The following is a 20,424-nucleotide window of genomic DNA, read 5'->3' as shown; positions in this document are numbered from 1 at the left end:
TTTTGGAAGTGTGATTCTTTTCTCAGTTGCCTTCCTCAGGCTCCCACAACATGCTGTGACTCAAATGAAAGAGCTGAAAACAGTACAAGGAAAAATAAGCTGCCTTTTAGAGCTTTTTATTAGAAATACTTGCAAGTTTCATATAATTTAGTAAAACGACAGCTGTATGCATGAGTGGCAGCTTTGAATCCTAATGCTCTTTATCTTTTTTGGAGTGATTCATTTCAGGAAAAAGAAACTGTACTGTGATAAAAACAGGAAGTTAATTGCTTAGAAAAAAAAAGATGAATAAAAACCCAAGTGGCTCTGCAGTGCTTTTTCTGTCATATTATGAGCCATAAACATGTATACAGAACAGATCTGTGGGGCCATTTGGAAGATTTTAAAAATGTCAGTGTAAACTGTTGTCTTTCTCTGGTACAGGAGATTCAGATACATGCAGCTGAATTGCCAGTAACTTCTGCACAGAAGCAAATTAGAATGATATAATTTGAAAGAAGGCAGTAAGAACTTTTAAAATTATTGGGCAGCCCTTTAAAACTGTCAGGAAGAATTTAAAAAATACCAAAATAATGAATGAATGAGACTATGAGTAATGTTTACAAAAGGATCAAAGTGACTTAGGAGCCAAGAAGTGTCATCCTTCACTCCACAGCAATCCCGTTACCAGCAGCAGGTGCAAGACTTGCTCTGTGCATTCTCTTTCCATACATTAATCATGAAGTTAATGTTTCAGCATCCCAGAGGCAAAGGAAAATGCATCTGAGGAGCTATGTTGGTGGTCTGAGCTGCCCCTTTTTCCTTTCCAGTGGAAATCTCATCCCTTCATCCTGCTCTTTTAAGATAACACCACAAAATTGCTCTCTATTTCTGTGAAGAGCTGAGACCTGGACTGAACTCTCAACAAAAACATGCACGTGGATGAGAAATATCTCTCTAAATCATGCTATTGTTTTAGTTGGAGGGGGGATTGAGCGGAAAGGGTTTCTGTGTTTGGGAGATTTTTTTTTCCCACTGAAATAAATTGTAGGTATGTTGAATAGCTTGATTCTTATTTTTGTATGTGTTTGGTTAAATCAAATCATTCCCTATAAAAACAAAACCTCTGTTTCTGTTCTTTTAGCAGTGTAGTATAAATGGTGTATATTTACAGCCTCTGCTTAATCACTATACTTAAGTTTTACCCTCCTTAAACTCTGAACAATGTAATCAGAGATTCTAAAAACCCTAAATAATAAGATCCCGTTCTGGTCTGCATCTCCAGTCATGTTAGGAATCATACCAAAGGTCAAATGCATCCAGCCTGAACAGAGAAGGGGTTAGTGAAACTTTTTTACAACTTATGCTTAAAAACTATTTAACTGAGTTTAACAAAGGGTATACTTTGAAAGTCCTTCATAAAGGACTGCGCGTATGTTGAACTTTGTGACTATTTAAATGCTTATTCAGGCAGCAAAATTAGGAGGCATAATTACATAAGTACATCAGACCTAATCAACCATTTCAGTAACATTCAACCAAATACTTTAGTAATATAATATTGAAGCATGGAGCATGAACTTTATTCACTGCAGAATATCTGTATATTAATCATTCCATACCCATATCCATGTGCATTCAAGAATATGCACTGCATTGTTTCAGAGAGCTCTAAAATCATGAAATAACGGGATTTTTTCCTCTGCTCACAAGCTTGCTGTAGTGGGCTTGTGCAGTCTTAAAGGCCAGCAATGTGTGTACCAGATAGGCAGAAATCCCATCAGATGTGATACTGAAACATAATGGAGGAAAAATTCGTGTATGTGTTTATTTATAGCTATTTCCAAAATATTTACAGTCTAAATTAATATATAGCTATTTCCAAAATATTTACAGTCATACCATCTAAATTAATATATCAATTGTATTATTTATGAAGAAATATTCCAGTATGATTAAGTCAACATGTCAACAGCAGCACCGAGAGAAATCTTTTATCACCATTTCTGTTCAAAGAGGTAATTACTATTACCCTACAGCTCTTTCTGTTCTTATCTATTCCTTTACCAAGTGAAATACTACCAGTTTTCTCAGTTGTTCAGTGCCTACTGATCCACAGTCAGTTATGCAAAACGTTTTGCATTCCATAGGTCTTGCAGCTTTTCATGGGTTTTGTTTTCAAACTGTCTCTTGGAAGTCCCATAGGGCAGTGCCAGGAGATGGACTTGTGCAGGCAGCAGGTGGATAAGTCCCGCTTCTCTTGTATCTGCTTTAAAAAGAGGTTTCTTTCCATCCCTACTTTATTTGTCTCTAGGCAAGAGCTTTCTCCAGTATTCATGTTTATCCTTCTCCATCTTCCTGCTAAGGAAAGATTATCTGATCATAGGAATGGGGTATTTTTAAGAGGAAAATACATCCAGGTTAGATGAAAACAAATCCTGCTCTTGCTCCAGTAGCACAGTTGCTGGTTTCTAGCTCTGCGACAGTGAGGCTGGTGCACCTGGAAGCTGTTCCAGTAATAGGTTCGACAGTGGGAGCTGCTTTGGAAAATATCCAAGCCCATGGTCCTCTGCCACTAACGTCTCCAGGCAAGGTGGGACGTGGCAAAGTAAGCCGATTCCAACAGCGCGACATTGGCAAATTGACTTTGAACTGTTTAAGATGGAAATTCAACAGCAGGACCTGGTGTTTAGATGCTGTGAGCCAGAGTTTCAGCTATTTTCAGGATTTTAATTGAAATGAAATGGATCTGTCAGCAGGCTAGGGAGATCCTCTGAGGCTCCATCTTTCACTTTCTTCCAAATGTCACTATATGTAAATATTTTTAGCTTTGTTTTAAGAGACAATAAATAATCATACATCAACACAATGAAAAAGACATTTTGCCTCAAAGTCACTGATCTTAGTCGAGATTATAAACAAATACTGATTATAAATAAATATTTTTTACCTTGCTGTCCTCATAAAACTAGAGGGCAAGGAAGAGAAATAGAGAGTTATTCTAGTTTGGAAGAAGAGGAGCAATAGCTGACCATGAATTCTTATTTCTTGTATTTCAGAAAAGGTACAGATACATAATGCACTAAAATACATATGTATATCTATTTCACCTGTCTTCAGATTTTAAAAAAGTAAGAAACCCATGATTTTTCTTGCATTTAAAAAGTGTGGGTGTCCTTGAACAATGCTGACTCTAGAGCGTTAGAAATGTGAATGTTGGAAGAGAGAGTTCCTGCATCATTGGCTATTCTGAATCAGTTACAACCTTTTCAGTTTCGTTGGGTTTTGTCCACTGGTTGATGAGGTTGGGGGAGCTAAGTACACAAAGGCTGAAATTTTTATTTATTCATTTAATCCTTTACCAATAATCTGTTGGTTCTGCTTACATGTGCATAGCTTCGGAAAGCATGTGTGATACCATCCCTTTCTGTGTTGTTACTGAAAGCACACAGAGAAAGTCAGGATTGTTCTAACACCCAAAAATATGTGCCTTTGCAGGTGAATGCCTTCTAGCATTTTAATTTATTGGCAAATTTGTCTTGGTCATGTCCTAGTTGAACATTTTTGTCTGTATTATAAAATTCCTTTCTTGTTTTTGATACTTGTTTTCAATCAGAGCCCTTCAAACCAAATAATTTTTTATTTTTTTTTCAGTACTGGTACGTAACCTGATTTAGCTTTGCTTCTAGGAGTCACAATGGATATTCTGTTGACCTTTCTTTCATTCTTCATTTTATTTTCTTATTTTTCTCAGTCCCATTCCCCAACTCTTTCAGAGGATTGTCACAGGCTTATGTTCACTAAAGATTACGCTGTGGCAGTTCTGTTTCAGGTTTTAAAATAGGTAATTATTCTTCTGAATTTACTTCTTTGAGCAGAAGAGGATGCATTGTGCCCTGAAATGTTTTATCTTTGACAGCACTGTATTTTGAACCTAGACTTCTAGGATTACTTTTTACCTAATTCATTTGTGCTTACTCTGATGTCCCCTGAAGTATTTTGAGACATATGGTACTACCAGAGAGCAAAATTTCTGTGTTGGAAAGCAACAGGTCAAAGTAATCATAAGGCAGAGGAGAAAAGAGAAAAAGAACAGTATGCTTCTGTAGGTTTTGTATTCCCCTTATCCTTCTTTAAGGTGGATAACTACACTGCCATTTCCTTTATTAATCTGACAGAGAACCTGTTTGTGCTTTAAGGATTCTGATCTAGGAAAGCAATGAAATAAGCATGTAACTATCAGCTAATATGAAGTCCGATTTGCTTCTCTGAGCAACTATCCCTACTGGCACTATACAGTGAAATTAAGACAGAGTTTACATAATATACCATCCTGGGATTGTAGAAGCAGTATGAGTTAAAATGGTCTAAAATAAAAACGTGGCTCAAGTATACTGTGCATGCAGTCCAAAGGAACAAAATACGTGTTTGTAGGATTTATCTGAAAATACTGTTCTTAAAATGTTTAACATTGATGAAACTATATTCAAAATAATATAAAAATTGGCAGTTGTGAAAATGTGAAGAACACAAAGCACACATAAGGTGTATTTGGAAGTATATTAAGCATGGGGATACTTCAGCTAGCACAAGGACACAGAAATATTGGCAGGTAATGCTTCAGCACAGGAAATCAGTACATAACCTCCACTTCTGCAGGAATTAGTACCTGAAGGCAGTATCTGAACTTCTTCCTCCAGGGTATCTGAACTACCTCCCAGGGTAATGAATTTGTATCTGAAATAATTCCAATTTGTGCAGGCATTTCACAAGTAGCAAAATTCTCAGTGTAAAAGTGACAATATATGTTCCATCCCTGACTCTGATATGCTTGGTGGACGTGCATCTAATCATTTCTTAGCCCCTTCCACATAGAAGAAACTTTCTCTAAACATCTGTAAAGCAAATGCATTATGAAAACTCTCCTAAAAATTCCACCTTTCCGCTGACAGCAGTTTGGTTGCTAACATGCTGAAGCCACGTCTATAAGACTGACTAATATAGCCATATTGTTTCCATGTCCTCCCCATATGTGTGTCTGCAGCCATCTGTTTTCTTTTGGCTTACACTGTTAAGTCCTTTAGAGAAGCACGTTTTTTCTTTATGTTTGTACGGCACCCAGCAGAGCGAGGTCTTGGTCTTGATGAGGGCCCATGAGTGATACAATTAAATAATAGATAGGTCAAATTAGTAAATGAAATAAATTAAAATTTTGTTTGAAATTCCACTGTATGTAATTCATTGTTCAGAAACAGTGGTTTACGGTTTAAATGTCAGCATGTGCTGTAGACTATTCCGTGGCTGGCATAGATCATAAAAAAACTATGGGGGCATCAACCAACATTCAGCTGTCAGGGGTTCAAGATTAAAAGGTTAAATCTTGTATTTAATTGATAGATTAAAAAATGAAAACTAAATGAATTGTCACAAAATGGACATAGTAACCACTGCTTTTTACTCCAGGGAAATTTGCATAAAATTAAATGAGAAGGCAATTTATGCCATGTGTCTGAATCTTGTTTGACATGTAAAATGCCACCAATGTGCAAAAGGTATACTCTATGTCTATATTTTATGAATAAGCACTTAACTATTGGCAAGAGCCTTAGCAAGTCTCTGGCTTCAGGATTTCCCTGCATCAGTCTCATTTTTCCCATTATTTTCCTCTAAATGTTTTGATACCTCATCAGAATTATTTTCTAATTTACCCTGCAAATTTACCAAGAGCTCAGGGGATGTTTCCTTAGTGCTCTTACTGTGAATACTGAAAGAATTGAAAATGTGACTGGGCAAATTAATATAGGAAAAGTCCAAGGGCTATTAACTACAAAAAAAACACCCCACCTCTAGTTAAAGAAACCCCTGATCTGCAAATCTGTGTATCCTGGGAGAGTATTCTGGGCATTACCATTTCATGCTTATACCGTGACATACTTTTTTCCTTACGCTTTACCCAACCCATCATTGACCAGCATCCCAGCATCAGACATGATGCCAGGAAGACTGGGCTGTTCCTCCAACACAGTTCTGTCACTTTTTGTGTTACGGTTTTAATTGCAGCGTTATTGCTTAAGCAACTTAAATACCTTTAAATACTCTTCTCTCTGAAGGTAGTTTCTTTTCTGCTGCACTTAACATTTGATCGTGCTGCCAAGTTAATTCATATTCAGAGGGATTCAGCTTTAAGATGAATGCAGTTTTGCTGTTCTGCGTGTTCATGAATGAAGTGCTTGGACACGTATTGTTGTAAGCTGTTGACAACAGTTTATTCTTCCTTGAGTTTCTACATGAGTAGAACAGACAAAAATACATTTTTTCTTTCATTTCCTGAACAGTAAGACTGAAAACTAAATGTTAGTATGAAAGAAAGACATTACAGTCCTGATTTTGTGCATTCGTATTTCCTGTGTTCCAGCACTTATACTTCTGTGTTAAGCTACGTGTTGTGTATTTGGGAGAAAACTTGCTTAAACTGATAAAAACAAAGTTGAGAGAGAGTGGCTTCTGCCAAAACTATATTTCTTGGCTTGCAAAGGATGCTAAATTCCAGTGCCCTTACCCATGTCCGCAAACCTTATTGCAGCTTGTAAAGTGATGAGCTGTAAAAGGATAGGATTACAATGTCAAAACTGTAAAACTTTCTGTAATCTGTTCTTGAAGGTGCTGACCACTTTCAGTTAGTCACAGCTGTTTTTCTGAAACAGTAAAATTTGATGAAAAACGGGGTATGGTAGAGGCATCTCTGATCTCATTATGAGCTCAGGAGAGAAGGAAGGACATAAAAAATTTATTGCCATAACTGTCTTTGTAAAGGTGAGAAGATAGATGAAAGGAAACGTAATAAAAAGGCAAGAGCAATCTTTGGACAAATGGAGAGTACCAGAACTGTATAGATTGGGGAAAAAAAATAGCAAAGAACGGCAAATAATTAATCATAAAGGAATTAGCTTTCATGGCAAAAGGAAAAAGGAAATGTAGCAATGTAAGCAAAGTTCTGGATGTGGATAAGAAGAAAGATGAATATGAGAAACATAAATGTAAGTCAAGTTTTTTGCAAATTCAGTCTTGGCACAACAAGGAAACTAGTTGGAGATGTGTATATGGAGGTACTCAAACAGAGTCTTGCTTTGACTGGAGACATATATACTAGCCTACTTTACGTTGTTAGTGAAATGTAAATCAATGTGGCATCACAAATAATCTACTTCCTTTTCATTCTCCCATTCAAGATGTTACTGATCATCTGTAAGGCTCTACATCATCTGAAGTGTTGAAGGTGTGGAAAAGGTTTTTGAGGACTCTGAGACTAAATTTTTGGAAAGCCTTATTAAGTTGGTTTTCTGCAAGATTGCATCATTAAATTTGCACATCTTGGTCTACCTTGTCTGATGCAGAGATTTCTCTGTTTGATTTGCTGCTTGATTTGTTTTTCTTCCTCATAATGCAGCTTCCAATATTAGAAAATGTTGAGCGTATATGCTTTATAGAAGCATATACGTTGTTGTTTGGTAAGTTGACATTGATTTTTTATTTTGGCTAGTTATTTAAATGATTGATTTTTATTTTGTGGTCAACTGGTTAACCTTTGAGAGCTGTGGCTGAATGAATTTGAATCACTGTTCACATGTTTCTGTTACTCTGTGTGTCGGATCAGCTGAAAGGTCGGATTCTCAAGGAAGGATAAACCATAATGTTTTTCTCTTGACTTACATTTGGTCTGTTCAAAGAATGTATGATTCTGTTCATGCATAAGAGGGATCAAATCAGCACTGATATTTGTACACAAAATAAAAATGGTATCCAGGGTACTCACTGTCTCTGCACAGTGAAACACAAAAATTGGCACTTGGAGAAAAGCGTAGTGAATACTGTCTGGACAAGAATTGAGAGCATCTGCACAATACTGGCTATAAATCAGTGATTTCATCTATTACTGCTACAGAATTTTACTTTAGAATACGGAAAATGTGTTCTTTTTTTTCTGAAGGGCTTTGTGATTTTGCTGCTTACCTTTACAAAACATTAAAATATTCATAATTTGCAGAACAATTTTTAAAAGATACTGTGAAAAGATTAGTCTTAGAAGTGTTGATTAGAAGTGACCTCTGCTGAAGCTAGTACTTGAAGCAGCTAACATTGGATCACATCAGTGACTTTGAATAGAAACTCTACTGCTTCTATGTGTAACCTCTTCCAGTGCTGCACCGTTCATCTAATAAAGAGTATTTTCCTAATGGCCAATCCGAACCTTCTGAGAGGCAATTTTTGGTCATGGTCCCTTTTGTATCATCTGCCACTACTGGGAAGGGTTTAATTACGTCATCTTTGTAGCACCATGTAGTTGCAGGCTTCCAGCAGGTTCCCCTTAGCTTCCTCTTCACCAAAATAAACAAGGTTCCTCGGCCTGTCCTCTAGACTTGTAACCATCATAGTAGCCCTGCACTGGACCCTCTCCAGTTTCTCCACATCCTTCTTGAACTGGAGCCCAAAAAGTTATTCAAGGTTAGGGCTCACAAGCACTGAGTAGAGGTGGGTAACAACTTTCCTGGATCTGCTGACCACATTCCTCCTATATGTAGCCCAGTGCACTATTTAAGTTATTCACAATGAGATCACTTTGTTTGTTCATATTCAACTCAGGAGCCCCTGTAGCCTTCAGATCATTTTCAGCAGGCCTGACAAATAGCAAGTTCCTTCCTTGCCTGTACTGGTGCATTGGGGTTTTTGTTCCCAGGTGCAGAATTTTGCACTTATTGAAGTTTCTAAAACAGAAACCTCCAAAAGGTTTCTTTTGCCTGGGCTTCCAGTGTCTCATGGTGTTTCTGAATTGAAGTTCTACCAGTCAGCACGACAGCCACATGTCCTGATTTTGCATCATCTGAAAATCTAGTGAGTGTACATTGTCTACTCATATGAGCTGTTGATGAAGATGCTTAACAGTATCTTCATAGCGGTCCATTGGTTACTGTGCTCGTTTTCAACCACTGACTGGACATCAAACCATTGATCCTACTCTTTGGGCTTGGGGTCTGAACAATTTTCAGCCCACCTACAATCCTTTCATTCAGTCCATACTTTCTCATATTATAAGTGATGATGCATTTGGAAATAAGTGTCAAAAGCATAACTAAAGTAAAAGTATATTGCGTTCACTCCTCTCCCTTCATCTGCATGGCCAGACATTTCATCGTAGTGGGCAACCAGATTGGTAAGGCATGATTTGCGCTTGGTAAATCCTTGTTGACTTTTCTTGATTGTTGTCTTGTCCTTTACATGTTGGAAATTGATTCCAAGAGGACATGCTCCACGATTTTTCCGAGGACTAAGGTGAGGCCAACCATCATATAGTTTCTTTGATCCTCATTCTCACTTTTCTTTAATATGGATGTAAAATTAATGTTTCTCCAGTCATCAAGGATGTCCTGTAATAGCAGTGATTTTTCATGGATGATAGCCAGTGGTGCTGCAATCACATCGTCAGCTCTTTCAGCACCCATGGATGTATCCCATGTGGCCCCGTGTATTTGAACACATACTGCTTCTTCAGGTATTCACCAACGTATTGGTCCCCCCCACTCTTAGCCATCCCTCTCCTGCCCAAACTGTACATGCAGAGGTGTGGGAGCAGACTTGGACTAAAAAGCCAGAGTCAAAAATGATATTGAGTGCTGCAGCCTTTTCTGTATCATCTATCATTATCTTATCTCCCCTAGTAAGCAATAGACCTACATTTTCTTTGAACCTCCTTTTGCTGCTATCATACTTGTAAAATTAGATCTTGTTACCCTTTAATGTCCCCCATTAATTTTAGCTCCAGATGGGTTTTGTCCTTCCTAGTTTTGTTCCGGTGCCTGAACAATGATTGTATACTTGTCCTTTGTTTCCTGTCATTGTTTCCACATATGCGCTCTCAATTTCCATAATTTCCATCTCCATATGTGCTTTTCCCATTTTAGTTCATTAAGAAGCTCCTTACTCAGCCAAGTGGACCTTCTGCATACCTTGTCTGTATGTGCTGCTTCCTCATGTACTTCTGTGTTAAGTCCCTGTTCAACGACAGACAGTCCTCCCCATTAGATTAGCAAGTCTCTTCACAAAGTTGTTCTTCCCTCTCTTTGCCAGGTAGACCTATTCTGTAAGTTATCTTTCCTCATCAGATTGGATGCCACAAGCGAAATAGTTGAAGCCCAGCTAGTGGCACTTAATATGTAGCCATATGTGGTCTACTGGATACATCTGCTGCTATCCAAACTTTTCCCTTTTGCCATAGGATCGGAGGAACACCACCAGGATACCTGTCCCCTTCACCTTTGCTTAGGAGCACTACAGTCACTTTTGAACTGCAGTGGTTTCGCATCACTATGTCATTGGTGTATGCCCAAATAAGCAGAAAAAAAAGTCAAAACATTAGGTGACCCCAAACAGACTTTCGGCAACACCACAAATTGAGGCTCCATGCAACCAAGAAACCTCCTTAGTCATTAAGTCTGACTGGAAGAGAGTCACCAAGCTCTCACTGTCACTCATCACTTTCTCTCAGTTGTGCTCTGATATGGTGTCCAACCTGGGTTCTTCCTCTGAGGGAGCTTGCTCTTCCCCTCCGCTGCCTGGGTCCTGCGCCACTGAGCAGCCTTCCTGCTGCCAGAAGTCACAAGCTTCCATTTTCCACCCTCTGAGGAGTGCATGTCCCACTGCATCTTGCCTCAGCTGCACCTCTCCTGTCTGTTGCATAGGCTTTTACACCTTGAAAAATCCCGTCAATCACCTGTTTGTCACCCCTAATGCAATAAAACACGCTTGCCTCTTCCTGCAGCTCCTCACCTGCTGCTGCAGCAACTACAGCAGAGCAAACCTCCCTTCAGGGAGGTCACCCTCAGGGGTCCATCTGCACAGAGGTTGCCACAGCACTGCCGGTGACAGCAGGGGCAAGGTTTGGTTATACCTCGTAGCAAGTCATCACCATTTGGGTGTCATCATCTTATGCAAACAGCACATCTGGGTCTCTCGTGTGTCAAGTGCCAAGTTAACTGTCTTGCTTGTTTGCACATCCCACTGGCAGCGCTCCTTGGTGCCCTTCCTGAGGGTGTCAGATAAGTCGGGAACTCCAAGCATGGTCACTCAGCCTTGTGCAAGAGTTCCCACTTGGCAGGAAACCTCTTGCACTGCCTGTGAGTTCCTGGGCACAGCACCCTCCTTAGTGAGTGCTGGGTCTGCTGAACGTTTCTGCTCCCCATGCTGGATCCTAACGGGCTGGAAGAATAGTGGATGTAGTTTACTCAGCACCAGTCTCACTTGCCAAATGAAGAGGTACTGTTGAAAAGGTTAGTTTCAGAATCTACCCAAGTGGATAGGGCTGTCCAAAAGCATTTTAAAATCAATTTACTGCAATTCTGATCCATGAATAAGAAAAAAATAGTCTTGGAAACATGGAAATATTTATTACCAGAAGTTAAATATGCTTATTCACTTGTAGGAGATAAACTGGGTTTCAATCACTGGCTAATGATTTTAGAATTCATTTATGTTATTTTATAGTAAAACACTCAAATATTGTCACTTTCCCCTGTCTTACAGCTGCACTTGCAGTGCACTGGCAATTTAAAATTTATGGTAGATTATTTCTTGCAATCACTAGCTGTGTGTTCTAGGAAAAGGTCTTCTGCAGGGACGTTGCTTGAATAGAAATAGGAATGCAGATAGGCTTGTATAGGCTGTGACAGAACTGCAGACTTTGAAAGAGGTTAGTCTTTCAGCAACTATAAATTAGCAATATAAAATCAATCCCTTTGAGACTTAAGCAGTCAAAGTATAAGACTGAGTAAAATAAGGTGAGTGTATATTAATTTAAGAAAAGGGCAAAGAAAAATGTTTAATGTTTGTAGATTGTAAGTATGAGGAAAAAGCGTGTAGGGAAAAAGTGATATTGGTAGATCTTACAAAATGCTACTGTTAAATTTCTTTTTATATATCAATTACTTTTGGATATATGCTATACAAGTGCAAAGTTTCCTTCGCTTGGCTCTGACTCTGTTTCTGATGGAGATTAAGATCACTTGTACCTTTAAATCACGACTGATTAGTTCTCTTTATTCTTGGTGTTTGGTTTTGGATTTTTTTCATTTGAAATGTGATTCACACTGTAATGCTCAGCGATCTCCATCAAACAAGAGTATGATAGAACTGCAGAACTCCTACGAAAAACAGGAGGCTAAAAAGTTACTTTGCCTTTATCTGCTTGAATTGAATTGCATACTTAAACAAACAAAAAACTGCTTAATACTGTATGTGACTAAGCTTTGAACGAATTTTTTAAAGGAGTGGTAAACTTTCTCTTCATTATGGTCTTCAAAGTCAAGGCTGGATGCATTTGTAAACTGGCAAAGAAGGGAGTTCAAAGAGAAATTCTTAGCTGAAGTAGTTCCCATTGCTTATACAGGGCATGTGGCTAGATAATAATAATTCTCCTGGGCCTTAATATCAAGAATTTATGTTTTTTAAAATTCGTATTTTAAATTACACTTGATGCCTATTTATTACACATAATTAATAATTCAGTTAACGGCTTTATAGTATGTAAGCTGAAAATAGTTTTTGCCTAAATATTACATAAGACATTGTGTGGAAATGCAGTTGGCTGGGCAGTTTTTTTATATGGATGGAGCATGATGTGTTGAGCAAATAAGTATGCCAAAATATATAGTAGTAATGTATCCTTGAGGTATGGTATTAGGTCTCATGAAATAAATGCCTTGAAATAAAAAAAAAAAAAAAAAAAAGAATTTTTCAGAGGTTTCAAAGGAATTGCTGTGGAAATTGCCAGAAATGAGAATTTTTCTCATTTGGTGAGTTTTTTCAGTCATTGCTGTGGAACTGTGTTTGCAGAAGCAAAACCAGGAAGCTAATCTGTAAAAGAAATATGAATTGTTAACCTTTCTTAGATCAATGTTGGCAGATTTTTTTTAGACTTTATTTTATTAGGTAAAAGGGTAGTATTAATAAACACTGAAACATTAAAACCAAACCCTATTTCCATGAAATGACAAAAGAATTTAGAAGTTTTTTGATAAATACACTTTGAAGGTGGTCCTCTTCATTTCCAAAATTTTCTCAAGAACAAAGGAATAGGAAAAATTAGAATATATCTAAGCATGTCAAGGGTTAGCTTACCATTTTTACTGTGTACCATAAAAAGGTGTTTTTTAATGCTAATAACCTCTTAATTGCAGGAGGAGGAATTGGAGGCCCAGATTTCATTTCTACAAGGACAACTAAACGACTTGGAAGCCATGTGCAAATATTGCGCGAAGATGATGAACACACATCTTGGTAAGTGCCGTACCCTGTATTAACCTGTAAATCTTTGCAAAGGCTCTTTTCATGTTTGTGTTAGAACTAAAATAATGTTTATGTAGTACAGTGCATATTATTTTGTAAGCCGTGAAGAAGATGGAATTGATGTACCCAGTTGTTCTGTACATTGCTGCCAACCGCTGTATCTTTATACTGTCATACTTTAGAACTTGGGAGTTTGGTAGCCACTGATGATGAAAAAAAGAGCAGAGGCGTTTTGGCACAAATGCCCTTTGTCTGTTCCTAAGATTTCTTATATCATAAGAGACATGCTGGAGCTCACAGGATGTGAGCTTACACTTTTTAAGCCCGTTTGCAGTTCAGCAGTCCCAGAATACTTGATATGTGCAGTGATAGTTGTATAAAATTCATATGCTTTCATTAAATGTAGCATTTTCACCATCTATGCTGATCACCTTCAGCATGTAAAAATGTTTTACTATAGGCTGGCTAGTTTGTAATATTTTGCTCAGACCAGAGAAACAGAGTAAGATAGAATTCAATATATTGGGAACAGAATCAGCAAAGGCTCCAATCTAAAATTCTATTTATATATTGTCAAGAAAAATCAGAGAAAGTAAACAAAAAGCTTTAATCAATTCAGGTGTAAATATGCTTAGCTGTGCTTTAATAAAAGTATTTTTAAACTGTGTTGAACTGAAGTCCAAAAGTTAATATATTTAGTTATGTGAAAAAGCACTGTTGTTAAGAAATCAGGGCACAACTGCAATAATTTTACAGTTTACTTATAGCCTACAACATCTAAGCAAGATAAATTGAAGTTGAATGTTTCAGTGGGTAAAACTAAGTATATGATACCTAAGTTTGCCAGGTCAAAAAGATGAGATGTGAAAGCCATGCTATACTTGTATTTTCATTTTCTTTTATGTGAGTGTTTAGTAGCCACTGTTACGAGCCTAGGAAAAGCTATAAATATTGTGTTATTTGAAAGTTTGGAATCACAGCCTTCAAAAGCCAAGTGTAAACCTCTAACCCCAACAGCTTTAGTCTGATGTATTGTATTGCTTCTGTGAGGGTACATGAGCAAAGATGAGAGAAGGGATAAATTATTAGCTACTGAAATGATGGGGAAAAGATTACTGTGTCAAGAAGAAAAGCTGCAGTTTCTTTCCTTTTGGAAAGAAGACAAGGAGTGTTTAGCAAGGGCATCAGTTCAAGTATAAGCATAAGCATTTCACCAGCTATGGCTTTGGACTAGAGATCAGAATAAGTCCAAAGATGCTTGAAGTAGTCTGCCTTTCGGCACTGGATCCGTGAAATAATCAGAATAAGTCCAAAGATGCTTGAAGATCCTTTCGGCACTGGATCCGTGAAATGAGAGCAAAAGATTTGTGATAATACCCAGGTGTTAAACTCTTTTTCCTACATACATTAGAAACAAAAACATTTAGTGCCAGTAGTCTCCCGAGAGCATTGTGGAGCGGTTTGTTACCCTCGCAGGAGAGGGAAAGCCATCCCCTGTACAACTTTGGCTGCAGGGGTGCACCAGGTGCATCGTGGCACCCCTGCAGCGCTCTCAGAGCCTTCCAGCCTAGTTTCTTCTAAGTCCCGCTCCCTGTACTCCTTCACAATATTCCTGCATGTCTTGTCAACATCATGGGCTATTAACTTTGTAAATTTGGGTTACACTAATGCATTTAAATCCTATAGTGATTAATAGTTACGCACGATAAACAGAGCACAAGAGAGACTGAGTTACCACCAACCTTCACAGCTTCTGCACTTGTAGCAAACTGATGAGGTGAGGTATCCCCAAATCAGCCAGCAGACAATCCATGGGAAGGCAGGAAAAAAAAACCCATGAGGATTCTTGCTGGTCTGACACATGCAAAATCCTTTCTGACCTGAGAATCTGAGCACCACATGCCAACAGGCTGTCCAAGAAAATGGATTTTCTATAGCATCACAGAACACCCCCTGAGGATTATCTGCAGTGTCCATCCGCTGCTCGGGGCTTCAGGAAATGGCAGCAAAATAAAACTCAGAACATATCTGGTCATTTCTGGGTTAAGGGAAAAGTTAGCAGGGGCTGCTGCTGCACCCCGTCTGATTCTCCCCCAGGTGTCTCCCACCCATGAAAACTGCTTAATTTCAAAGACCACAGAACAGATAATGATGAGTTATATCACTCCTCTTGTAATCTGTCAGGACACTTAACTTCAAGGATATTGCTTCTTCATGTGAGGCTTCATCACCCAGCTTTTCGCTTTTGTAGCATTCTTGCTAGCAAGGTTGAAAATCATTTAACTTACCTATACACAGTGATTAAGCAATGTCTCAGCACTGTCTTTGCTGGGTACGACAGTTTCAGATTAATTTTATAGGTGTTGCTTTTTAGACCAAATCATTTTTGTGGTCTTCCTTTGAATTCTTCAGGGTTTTTATACACCTTTTGAAGTGGGTTAATCATATCAGGATATGCTGTACCAGCACTGGGCTCAGCAAAGTGGTTACTTAGCCAGGGGAAGGTCATCTCTCTACTCTTATGTGGCATTGCTCTTTTTAAACATTTTTAATGCAGCGTCACATTAGTGCTCTTTGATACAGCGATGGATTGAGGTGATAACCCATTATGACCTTTAAAATTTGGTGAATCACAGCTTTCTAAACAGAGGATATTTCAGGTAACTCTGCAATGTACTCTGTTTTCTTCTACCACTCTAACGGGAGACTTAGCCATCATACATTTAATAGTTGTCTAAATTATTGATAAAAACATACTGTTGTGTAAAATTTGAGGACCCTTCCAGAAGTAATTCCTTTAACAAAGAGTTAGACAATGTTTTAAAGAATTATCAGTAAGTCAGTTTTTAGTCTAAGGCCTTCCTTTTAAATTGTATAAAGTTTAAGAATCTTATTTTTAAAAAAAAATAACCAACATTTTTTTTAGTTTGACATTTTAAACAGTTTTTTCAGACATTATTATTCAACCAATATTTTTTTTTCCTGTATTGACTGCATTATATTTGCAGGTCACTTTTTAACAAAGCAATATTAATTCAAGCTTATGAAAATGCATATCCAGTGCCCATTCACCACAGAATTATTTAATTTGCACTATAAATCAGAATGTCAAACAACTATAGAATGTTCTTTTCGCGGTTTCCAGTGAAACAATTCCGAATTTTTTTGGCTGTCTTTTCTCAGGTTCTTTCCCTTACAAGGGGGATCCTTACAACCGTCAGGGCCAGTTACTTCATGACAGAGATGTCATGTGTTGTAGCTCAGAAATGATCACAGTAACCAGGAAGTCATCCATTCTGTTGTGATCCCTAGTAATTTATAATCTATTAATATCAAATCCAATTATACCAAGTATATTTTTATATGATACCTTTTTGGAAAATAATTTTGTTTAATTAAAAGCTTGGGCAAGATTATTCTTCTTGCCATATAATGATAGCACATTTATTTACCAAGAACATTGTACTTGTGTAGGTTTCAGCAGATATCTGCTAATACTGCATTTTCTTTGCATGGAGCATGAGGGATAGAACAGCAGTTTTTGTTTCGTTCATATATTCAAAGATGCTTTCATTAAATGTTGATCTCCTTCCGTAAATAAACCGCACAGTGTAACACACAGCAATGACATAATTAACTGCTTGTAATATCAAGGGATGTTACCATGGGAATGAATGATGGTTCCGAAATATTGTTGCTTAGCGCTATGTGTAGAAATTAGAAACAGGTTTTTGATGATGGAAACCATTGTGTGATCTTTGCCTCCTTCTTAGGGCTGTGCATTAGAAAGAGCTTTATTTTTCTCCCCCCCCAGTCACTGAAGAACTGCTAAGGCAGAATGCCTTTTAATGCCTCCAAGGACAAATGTTGAATTTTTTATACTTAAAATGGCCAGACAGGAAAGCCTGTTTTACTTCCGTTCCCACCCTTTCTCACAAGCTTGTCACAGCTTTGAAAAAATAAATAAATCCTATGTTCAATTTTTCTCTTAATGAAATGAAGATATATCCAAACTTGTAAGCCTGTCCTGCAGCTTTCTTCGCAATATAAATGCAGAATATTTCTCAGCTGATTGTGAAAAACTATAGTTGCCATAACTATTACTGCTCCAACATCATCGTAGCTACATTTTCTTGATGCTACTTTTTCACACACACTGGCTTTTTTCAGGAAATAATATTGTCCCTGGTGCATTCAGTATTATGGTAATGCTCTTCAGCATTTTTCTTTCTGTGAGGTAGTTTTCTGTTAGTGCACAAAAATATCTCAAGGCTCAATGATTCAGAAAGCCATAACATACCGGTTAAGTATTAGGATATTATAACCTGTCGTAACATTATTTACTTTTTGAAGAATTTTGATTGTTTCCTCCCTTCTTTCACTATGTGGAAAGAAAAGCATCAAGCTAGCAAGTGCATTCAGAAGTATATTTTCCCTGATAAATGTGACCTCTGTCTGACGTCTTAGAGCAGATCATGAATAATTTGTCTAAGAGACATGCACCCAAACATCACTCAAAAGGCCCCACGGTATCTGCTGGAAAGCTTCTCACTTGCCCTTCACATTTGACATAGAACTGAGTTGGAGGTGTTGGTCCAACATGAAGTCAATCTGGAGGGTGTCAAAGAGCAAAGCTTCATTACGTCCCAGGCTCAAGCCAACACAGCGCTTCTAAATGGTAGTTCAAGTGATACCAGTTAATGACACTGCCATCTGACACCATCTGCTCTTCTAGTGTCTTTAGTATTTGGAACATGTCAGTACTGGCCCAGGATTAAAGCACAGCCTCTTAACAAAAAAGTAAATCAAAACCCTAGAGAAATATCAATCCTCCATAGGCAAGTACTAATATGAGAGATTGTGAAGGATGTTTATGAGCTTGCCAGTTCTGATCCAGAGAGAAAAGTGCTGAATTTTAAAATGTCATCTGTTTATAAGGGACAGGAACCAATCCATCACTCTTCTCTGAGACAGACAAATTTACCATTTGTTTCCAAGAGAGACACACTTTCAGACCTCCAAGTATGTGAAAGTTTACCAAATAATTACACAGGTAGCACAGGAAGTCCTTTTCACAAGAGGCAATTTAAAGGAACATTGGTTCAGTATTAACTTGGATATGGGGATCTTTATATAGAAACTATTCTTTTCTGATGGGCAATTTATCAGGTTATGAAAGTAGAAAAACTAAGGTCATTCCACACTTGCTTTTGCTTAAGGGCAGCACTATGTAAATGCAAAAGGTTGCTTCCCAGCTACCTGAGATTCAGAAGCAATTTAGCTGCTTTCTCACAGCATAGAGCCTCAGCTAATAAGCCCTGTGGACTCATACCAGCTCTGCAAAGAGTTAGCTCACAGGGTTCTGCACAACACCCTAGAAATATGTGCATAGGTATCCAATTAGGCAGAAGAAACATAAGTTTTCCTGGTTTTATTGAATTCATCTTCATACTGGTACTGCTAAACTTGAGCCAGCTGCTAGAGAGACAGGTGGGTCTCAGAAATAGGTTGTTCAATATCCAGGTTTTAAAATCACTTCTTGTCAGGGAGGCAACATCACAAAAACCTCACGGCTCTGACCCACATCTAGTAAGTACATACTTAAGCATACTGGCTCCGCTAAGCCAAAGCACATAAATCTTTCTCTGAGCTACCTGTACAGGACTGGTTAGGTTGTCCTTACGGTGCGTGTCCTTCACCAGTATTGCAGTACATCTCTGCCCCTCCATCATGGATTATGGAAAGGATATGGAAAGATGAAGTTTTCATCACCCACTCTTCTGAACACCACCAGCGTTCTGCCGCTGGAATGACATGCCAGCTCTTGGCTTTCATAGGTAGCCTGTATACGACTGTACATATTTACAAAATGCCCAGAAGTGATGGGATCCCAGGATGTGTCCCTGCCACAGCCATCCGGCAATGCTGGCAGGTGTGAGATTCTTGCACTTACTCTGTGTGACATCTCCAAGACAAATATTATCTGGAAGACTTATTAAGCACAGTTCAAAGCCATCTTTTCACTATGATTATTGCAAACACCATGAGCAAGGAAGGAAAAGTACAAAAATAGAGGAATAAAAACTTCAAGAATATAGTTGCTAGTATAATTTTAGTCATTGTGTGATATAGCACCTTTAAAGGCTTACGTAGACTGACTTCATCCATCCCTCTTTTAACAGTCAATGCAATTGTTACAAGGATGCATTTCATTGTAAAGATCATTAGCAGTGGGGAAGGGAGAGGAGAAAGTTGACTTAATTGCTTGTTATTTAGGGGTTGATTCATTGCCCAATATAGATCTAGATGCAGTACTTGTAAAATGTATGCAAGATAGTACTGAATTCTTGTTTTATGTATCATGTGATGAGATGAAAGGTTATGACATTTTTGTAAGGATAAAATGAAATGGAAATTATTCTGCTGCTCTGGCTTGAAATTAAATACTTTCACATTTGTTGAGGAAGTAACTGCATTAAATGAGTTCTCTTATGCTTGGGACATAAATAAAATAATCCACAGTTTATAAACCCGGTGTGATTAGAAATGCTGCAAGTAAAAAAGGCCACATCAAACACAGCACCGTGAGTCTAAGGGGATTGCTCCTTTGGTTAAGAATAACGATGTAAAATAACCTATAAAAACAGCTTGCAAATGAAGAGCATTAACAAATTTATTAAACTGAATACAGGAATGGCTACTGGGAAACAAATACTTGTTTGCATAGCATGACTTTCAGACTCTCACTTCTGGTCATGCTATATATATATGTAGGAAGAATAAAAGTGTAATTCTTCATGCCCCATGAATTTTAACCACCTTTTTGTCCCTTGAGGGTAACCCTTAAGGTCAAAAACACACAGTTCAACTGGTAGAGAGCTACTTTCTTTCTACAACAAATGTGCCAGTCCTGAAAGTCCAACTGTGAGTAATCAGGATGAAAAGGAGAAGATTAAAATAATGAAGCTTACGCACCCCATCATTACCTAATTAACAGCTTTCCCTGCAACTTTCAGTGAAATCCTATCACAATGTTTACTTCCACTGGCTTCTTGCTTCCTTCCATTTGTGCAGTGAACATCTCCCTGCTGCTGACAGCCACTGACAATC

The 20,424-nt window shown here is 38.0% G+C and overlaps 1 protein-coding gene across 1 annotated transcript in view; it reads left to right on the top strand.

Moving 5' to 3' along the window:
• The window catches only part of TBC1D5 (TBC1 domain family, member 5), a 295,469-nt gene that overhangs the window by 257,651 nt on the left and 17,394 nt on the right, over positions 1 to 20,424 (top strand). The window contains exon 18 of the mRNA XM_009888924.1: positions 13,206 to 13,305. Within this exon, the coding sequence (XP_009887226.1) occupies positions 13,206 to 13,305 (100 nt within the window). The remainder of the gene's footprint in view (positions 1 to 13,205; positions 13,306 to 20,424) is intronic.

The sequence above is a fragment of the Charadrius vociferus genome, unplaced genomic scaffold, assembly GCF_000708025.1.
Source record: "Charadrius vociferus isolate BGI_N301 unplaced genomic scaffold, ASM70802v2 scaffold217, whole genome shotgun sequence".
NCBI classification, from domain to species: Eukaryota; Metazoa; Chordata; class Aves; order Charadriiformes; family Charadriidae; genus Charadrius; species Charadrius vociferus.
Note: the sequence above shows the minus strand (reverse complement) of the source record. Positions and strands in the feature narration are given on the sequence as shown.